Source organism: Otolemur garnettii, unplaced genomic scaffold, assembly GCF_000181295.1.
Source record: "Otolemur garnettii isolate 467f Iridium unplaced genomic scaffold, OtoGar3 scaffold00149, whole genome shotgun sequence".
NCBI classification, from domain to species: domain Eukaryota; kingdom Metazoa; phylum Chordata; class Mammalia; order Primates; family Galagidae; genus Otolemur; species Otolemur garnettii.
Window position 1 is genome coordinate 1,896,222 of NW_003852544.1, and position 8,136 is coordinate 1,904,357.

The 8,136-nt window shown below is 44.6% G+C and overlaps 1 protein-coding gene across 3 annotated transcripts in view; it reads left to right on the forward strand.

Annotated features, from left to right (window-relative positions):
• Positions 1 to 1,029: 1,029 nt before the first annotated feature.
• The window catches only part of MARK3 (microtubule affinity regulating kinase 3), an 89,978-nt gene continuing 82,871 nt past the window's right edge, over positions 1,030 to 8,136 (forward strand). For all 3 annotated transcript variants that reach the window (XM_003799336.3, XM_003799338.3, XM_003799335.3), the window contains exon 1: positions 1,030 to 1,728. In XM_003799336.3, coding sequence (XP_003799384.1) covers positions 1,678 to 1,728 — 51 coding nt within the window. In that variant the 5' untranslated portion in view covers positions 1,030 to 1,677. The remainder of the gene's footprint in view (positions 1,729 to 8,136) is intronic.

Below are 8,136 nucleotides of genomic sequence, written 5' to 3' on the forward strand. Positions count from 1 at the left end.
GCTTATCTATTACCAAAGCTTTAGGAACAAATCTCAGCTGTCACTAACCAACCAGGGTATTTTGACCAAGTCTCTGTAGACTGCCTAGACTTCAAACGGCATGGTGAGCCTGTAGCTAACTGAGGTAACAAAAGGTAAGGTACCCATAAGGTAAACTCTCAGTAACAGACACCACTCTCCCTCCTTGGAACCCTCCACCATGGATTCCATCCCCGTTGGCCAGGTGCTGAGCAGAGGCGCTAAGCAGAGGCGCAAGGCACGCAGAGAGGGCAAGGAAAGCCTTCAGGGGAAGTAGCATGTCCAGTGTTCCAGCCTGCAGGCGGCTACTGAGCCCAGCGTTAGGCTGGCACGCAGACTTTTTGCCTTTCAGCAGTTACATGTGGCTGGCTGAAAGAACCTGGTTATAAATCCCCTACAGGTATTTCGAAACTGGTCCCTCAGGGCCTGTACGGGTTGTCTCGCCCTCACCTTCATCACTCCGTTGGTGTCACCCTCGTTATTGCACTCTTTCATCCGGATGGCATTTGGCTGGGTCTGGGTCTGTCACCCTCCAGACCGCCGGCACCTTGGGGGCAAGAGGCGCCTGTGGCCCCCAGGATCCGTGCCTAGGTCTTGGCTGCCCAGAGCCAGAGGCAGGAAGGTCACAGTTAAGGATGCAGTCTCCTTCCTGTAGCCCCGGTGGCTCCATTCGGTGCAGTGCGGTCAGAGGGGTGCGACCTCAACTTTCGCACACAGTAGGCGTTCTATCTGTAATCCGGATAAACCAGATCTATATTCAGTAAATGCCAACTCAGCAGTCAGGCTCAGGCTGCTGCACAGGATAGTTTCCTGGCTCTTTCGCTAGTGTCCACACTCTCGGGACAGTAAGAAACCGCCGCCTCTAGGAGCCAGGGGAGACCCAGTCGGCCCTTCTTGGCCCTCGGCACCGCCCCCTCGGCCGAGACCCGGCCAAGTCGCCCCTAGCAACAGCGGTTAGGTCGGCTCTCGCAGGCCTCACTGATTGGCGGAACTCCGGGAGGTGGCAAAGACGTCACTTCCGGCGCCTGGAGGCAGCAGAGGAAGCCGGGGAACGGCCATCTTGGGTCCGTGAAGCTCGGGGGTGCCGGGAGCAGCGGCGGTGGCCACTAGGGCGGAGGCTGAGGCGGAAAGCAAGCCGGAGACAGAAAAACAGCCGGGCGCAGGCGCCTCCTCCATAGCTCCATCCATGGTCGGCGCCCACAAACCGCGGCGACCTGTCTTGCGCTTCACTTCTTCCACATCCTCCTCTTCAAGGGCCGACTGCAGCGCTGTGTGGAGGCCCCGGAGCTGAAATCTTTGGCGCGACGGGCGGGAGCCAAGGAGGAGGCAAGGGGGCGCGGGCCCGCGGGGCGCCCTGAGGCGAGGGGTCGCCGGCAGGCTGACCCGCAGCCCGTCGCCTGCAGGCCCGGCTCCGCCACCGCCGCCTGCCTGGGCTTCTCGCCGCGGCCGCCGGGGCAAGAGGAGAATGGGCCCTGGGACCCTCCGGGATACGGCCCGGGGCAGGCCCGGGATTTAGACGGCTGTCGGGGGGAGGGAAGCCACCCTCCCCACGGCGCCGCTCCGGAACCACTGGGGACTTGGGGACGCAGGTCGCCGGCCTCCTAGGGCTGTGCTATTTTGTTTTCAGCCTCTCATTGTGCAGAATTAAAGTGTAGTAAAATGTCCACTAGGACTCCATTGCCAACAGTGAATGAACGGGACACTGAAAACGTAAGTAATCTGCGGACCTTCAGGGTGGCCTTCGTTCTCCTCGGGCTCTATGGGTCTGGCAGTCGGGTGTTCCCCCAGCTCGAACTCTCAGACTGTAGCCACCCAAGAGACATTCAGGTCAGACTGTTTCACTGTTTACTCCAGAAGCCAGCCCTGTCCTACTGCTCGCTTGCGGGTGTGCAATGTGTCTTGATTATGCCAGCGGTCTGGTGTGTTAATAAAGCCTATAAGTTGCAGATCGGTGCTTTGAGAGGCCAGGTTGCCGCGTAGGGTGTTACATCCAAGTGTGTGTCAGGTCACTGCAGCGGTCAGTGCTTATTTTTAACCAAACACATCTTTAAGATTTGATCATGTAGTTCTTGAGGAGCTGTCAGGTCAGGTTGAAATCGTATGTTCTTGGTGCTGATTTAAGGGTAATCGATCGGGTCCAGTAAACTTTCCATAAAGGTCAGTTCTTTAAAATAGTCTGGAACTAAATTAATGATGGTCATTAAAACTAAGTACCCACTGAGGGATCTTTAGCGGCCCCTTAGGAACTCCAAAATACTACTAGGAAGAGTTCTCCAAGAGAGCTCAGCTGTTATTAAGGAATAGCTTCGTTTACATGCAGCTGTGTTTTGAAGGAGTAGGGTAAGCATTTTGAAAGATGGAGAGTGAAGCTGTACTCTGCCACTCATTGCCTACCCGAGGGACACCCCCTGAGGACTCTGCTTTCCTCCTCCCTAAAAAGAAGGTGGCTTAGATCCTTTACAGCGCTCACATTGTATGATTTTATGAAAGGAACATTTGATTTCGTTCATGAGGACCTTTAAAAAGTGTCAGGGACAGCATTGTTAAGGGAACGACAACTTGTAGTAGAAATTTCATTGAAGAAATGTTTGCCTCTGTCCAAGTGTTTTCTGAACTCTTCCCTAGCACTAGGTTCAGAAGTGTTCCATTCTAGTTGTTGATTATCTTCTATAAAACATCTAGCAAATAACTTGTAAAGAAGCCTCACTGCCCTTTGATTATAAGTGTTAAAAGAGGTAATTGCTGGCAGGAAAATGCCATCTCTTAGGAAAGGCTTACTTGCTCTGTGTGTTTTCATGCTTTCAGTAATGTCTTGAGACACTGTGGCCTAGTGGTATCAAATGCCTTCATTTTAATCTTGAAAATGCCTCTAGTTTGCTGTGAGGTAATTTAATCTGTTTATGTAAACCTTAGTCTAAACTTAAGACTCCAAAGCATCCCTGTAGTATATTAATGTATGGGAGTTAATGCTCAGTAAGTAGACAGTGGTATATGTTCCTTCACCTGAGATGGATTAGAAAATTACATAAAGAGTGAGTAATAGAAAATTTTAGACTAGGTGAGTCAAATGAATTCATTTTCTTCTAGTCCTTTGGAAGGAAACTATTTCTGACTCGATCATTTTCTTGTTCTTTGACTACCCAGAAGAATGCACAGAATAGGGAGATAATTACTTTTGATCATTAATTTTCACTCAGAGAAGCAAAACCTTACATTGAACCAGAGCAGGAGCTCCATACTTTCTAAATTAAAACCCAAAACAATCATAGCACTACATTTATGATAATGAAAGATTTCAAATGGATCTTCCAGTATATGTTTCAGACAATAAAGGTGCTGTTTTCACTCAGAAATACATGGCTGTGAATGTTTGTGGTTATTATTGACTAACTTGGCTTGTTCTTCACTTCGTCTTTGGTTAATTTGTTCAATTATTTTGTATTATGTTTGTATGTCATTATACATTACTTTTTCTTTAAAAACAACCTGAGATATGGAGTATGCCTTTTTAAGATTTTCATATATTGTATTTAAAATTGAATTTTTGACAGTGTTAAACTCAAAAGATTATCACATATCATTGTATTAATTTCCCATGCCCTGTTCCATTTTTAACTGTTGTATTGGCATGTTCTGGAAGTAGCTGTGTATCTTTCACAGTGTGGTGCTCTTGTGTCAGTGTTACACCTCAGGTGTATACCATATTATTTACCTATCATTCCTGCACCACTAAGTATTAGATTTAACTGCCAGTTGACTGATAAGTGTAAAAGAACAAATGGGAGCTCTTAGTCTGCCAAGAAGTTCTTTTATTATGTTTATTGAGACATAACATTTATCCTTTTAAAGCATACGGTTTGTAGAATTCTGACAAATGTATAGTCAGGTAACCACTATCACAATTAAGATGTAGAACATTTCCATCAGGAGAAAAGGTGTCTTGTGGCCCTGGCAGTCAATTCCTTTTCTTTTCCCTGGCCCCAGCAACCACTGATCTGTTTTTTGTCCCTATGATTTCACACTTTATTTATTTATATATTTATTTGTGAATATCAGAGTCTTACTTTGTTGCCCTTGGTAGAGTCCCTGGTGTCAGAGCTCACAGCAACCTCAAACTCTTGGACTGAAGCAATCTTCTTGCCTTAGCCTCCCTAATAGCTGGGACTACAGGCGCCTGTTACATTGGCTGGCTATTTTTTAGAGATGGGGTCTGGCTCTTGCTCAGGCTAGTTTCAAACTCATGAGCTCAGCTTATCCATACACCTCAGCCTCCCGGAGTGCTGGGATTACAGGCGTGAGCCACCTCACGTGGCTGGTTTACTTTTTAAAGACTATGATTTAAATTCAGTCATATAGTATATAATCTTTTTTGAGTTCTTTCACGTAGCATAATGCTTTTGTGATTTGTATTTTTATGTCTATCAGTAGTTCATTCTTTATTTCGTTTATTTATTTGAAGTGGGAGTCTTCCTGTGTTGTTACAAGGTAGGGGGGTGGGGCGGAGAAGATGGGAGAGAATTTCGATGACCAGGAATGCTGTTAAACTTTTTACAATACACAGGACAGCCTCTCACAACAAAGAATCATCTGGCCTAAGATTTCAATAGTGCCAGGGTTGAAAAATCCTGGTATGTAGAGAGCCCTCATGACTCAACAGCTCAGTGGCAAATCTTAGTTCATTTTTCCCTCCCCCAAGAAGCAGATTGAGCAGTACATCATATCATTTCCTCTCTAAAGCTTTCAGAAGAGATAAAGCCTCTTTTTAAGAAAATGTAATTGATATCTGTATCATATTTTCTTAATATGAAATAGTGTTCAAATTTCCTCAGTTGTCTGATTTGATAAAAACTCTTTGTTCAAATAAGAATTCAGCTTGAATTCATACGTTGCAGTTGGCAGATATGTAAAATAAGGTGCTTTTTATGGCAACAAGAAGGTTTACATTTTAGTTTATGTTCTGCAGTTTACTTGCATGGAGCCATGGACAAATCCTTTTCCTATAGTGACAAAATTAGAAATGTATTTTTCAATTAAATTTCTTTCTTTTTTTTTTTTTTTTTGAGACAGAGCCTCAAGCTGTGGCCCTGGGTAGAGTGCTATGGCGTCATAGCTCTCAGCAACCTCCAACTCCTGGGCTTGAGTGATTCTCCTGCCTCAGCCTCCCAAGTAGCTGGGACTACAGGCGCCCGTCACAACGCTCGGCTATTTTTTGGTTGCAGCTGGCATTGTTGTTTGGCGGGCCGGGCTGCATTGGAACCCGCCACCTTAGGTTTATGTGGCTGGTGCCTTAGCCGCTTGAGCCACAGGCACAAGCCTCAATTAAATTTCAAAGCATGTGACACTTTGGAAGTCTGAGCTATTTACTAAAGTGCTAGAGGCCCCAGTGCTTTGTCATTTACTTTACAGCTCCTATGTCCATGTATCCCATGTATCCTGATTATTTAGTTAATGCAAATAGTCATCAAAATTCCTTACCTCTGTGAAATAGGTAAATTGAAGGTGTTATTGTCTAGCCAGCTTGATTATGTGAGACTGAATTAACTCGTTCAGCAAATTTGAGTGCCTACTATGTGTATGATACTGTCCTAGGTGCTAGAGGATATATATCATTGCTGCTCTTTATAGAACTTCCTAGTCCCTCCAGAACAGAACAAAGCACCCTGAGCTTTGTTAAACTAGCCTGTAGATTCTCAAACTAGAACAAATGTTAGAATCGCCTGGAGGTTTGTTATAGCACTGGTGGTTGGTCCCCATCCCTAGACCTTTGTGGTATAGTAGGGGCCCCAGAATTTGCATTTCTAGCAAGTTTCCAGGTAGTGTTGATGGTAAAGCTCCAGGGACCACAGTTGGGAATCACTATCTTATTGTTTAGTGAAGTCTTGCTAACTAAATTCTATTCCTTTAGATTGTACTACTCTAATTATTGAGAAGTTTCTAGTAGGTTTAAGAAAGTTTTCAGGTTCCATGAATTTTTAAAAACTAGTTTATAAGGCAGGTGGATTGCCTGAGCTCACCTGTTGGAGACCAGCCTGAGCAAGAATGAGACCCTCTCTCTTAAAAAAAAAAAAGTAGCTGGACGTTGTGGCAGGTGCCTGTAGTCCTAGCTATGTGGGAGGCTGAGGCAAGAGACTCTCTTGAGCCCAAGAGTTGGAGGTCGCTGTGAGCTGTGATGCCATAGCACTCTACTGGGGTGACAAAGTGAGACTCCATCTCAAAACAAAAAAACTAGTTTATGGAAAATTAGAATAGTTAACATTTGTTGATCACTTACTGTATATCAGCAACAGTACAAAGTGGTTTATATAATAACACATTTAAAATATTTCATATAATTTTATTATTGAATCAAGCTGTTTGGGCCTTTAAGAAAAAGTTGATTTCTGAAGAACTCCTATTTTGTCTTGGGTTAGAGTGTTCCAGAAAAGGTCTAACATATAATTTGGGCATTCATCTTCTGAATGTAAATTAGGGAAAGATTGAAATTTGCAGGAAGTAGATATTGGTGATTTCAATTATTTTTATACCTCATGATGTACATTGTAATTACTGATAAAAGACTTATAGCACATGATTTACATTGTAATTAGAGATTTATACTGCATACACAGTCTAATATAAATTACAAGAATCTTTCATCTTTGTTTCAAAGAGGATTGACCCACATCCATTTTAAAATTTCTAATTAAATCTGAAGGAGAAAATAAATCTTTTAGCTGGGAATCTTTAATGTCTTATCTTACACAAGAGGTTAAAGAATATAGAGTTGGAATTGGTTTGCAAATAGTAATAGGGGTTTGTGCTGACCGGGATGCACCTGCTTGTACATAGTAGTGAGAGGGTAGAAGTTGGTACTGGAAGAAAAGGACTGATTTTTGTGGAAGTCCAACTTTTCCTTCAACTTAGGAGTTCTTTAGCTCTATAGTCTAGCTACCTGAGCTGCCCAGCCATGGTTAGTCTTATGTACTCTTAATGTAGACTGGAGAAGGCATTGTTTCTGTAGGATCCTGGAGTTCGAAGGTGAAGTAGATGTTTTGTCCATATTTTTTTTTTTTGAGACAGTTACATTTTGCTGCCTCTGGTAGAGTGCCACAGTGTTATAACTCACAGTAACCTCAAGCTCTTGGCCGCAAGTGATTCTCTTGCTTCAGCCTCCCAGGTAGCTGGGACTATAGGCTTCTACCACAATGCCTGGCTATTTTTAGAGATGGGGTCTTGCTCTTTTTCAGTCTGGTCTCCAACTCCTGAGCTCAGGCATTCTACCTACCTTGGCCTCCCAGTGTCCATATTTCTTTTCTTTTTTTTGACAGCCTCAAGCTGTGGCCCTGGGTAGAGTGCTATGGCATCATAGCTCTCAGCAACCTCCAACTCCTGGGCTCAAGTGAGTCTCCTGCCTCTGCCTCCCAAGTATCCTGGACTACAGGCGCCCGCCACAATGCCTGGCTAGTTTTTGGTTGCATACATCATTGTTGGATGGCGGGCTTGGGCTGGATTCTAACCTTCCATCTTAGATGTATGTGGCTGGCGCCTTTGCCACTTGAGCCACAGGTGCCGAGCCGATATTTCTTGTTAATAGTTAGGCAATTGCTTTTGGATGGAGCCTAAGGGTTGTGGGGTTTGTGTCATGGATACTTTCCATGAAAATGTATTGTTAGAATTTAATATGAAATCTGAATAAGGTTCTTTTTTTTGAGACAGAGTCTTATTGTGTTACCCTTGGTAGAGTGTTATGGCGTCACAGCTCACAGCAGCCTCATTCATGGGTTTAATTAAGATTCTCTTGCCTCAGCTTCCCAAGTAGCTGGGACTATAGGTGCCCACCACAATGCCTGGCTATTGCTTTGTTGTGGTTGCTTAGCTGGCCAGGGCCAGCTTCGAACCCGTCACCCTTGGTATATGCCGCTGGCACCGTAACCACTGTGCTGTGGGCGCAGAGCCATAAGGTTCGTTTTGCAGTCAGTACCTTTATGACTGCACTGACAACATAGCAGATCCTAGAATATGACTCCTGGAGAAGAGTAGACCTTTTAGGCTTAGAGTTCACTATCCAGAAGGATAATTTAATCTGTGGCAGGCATCCTGTGATATTGAAGGCACTCAAGACTGTTTTCCACATCATTT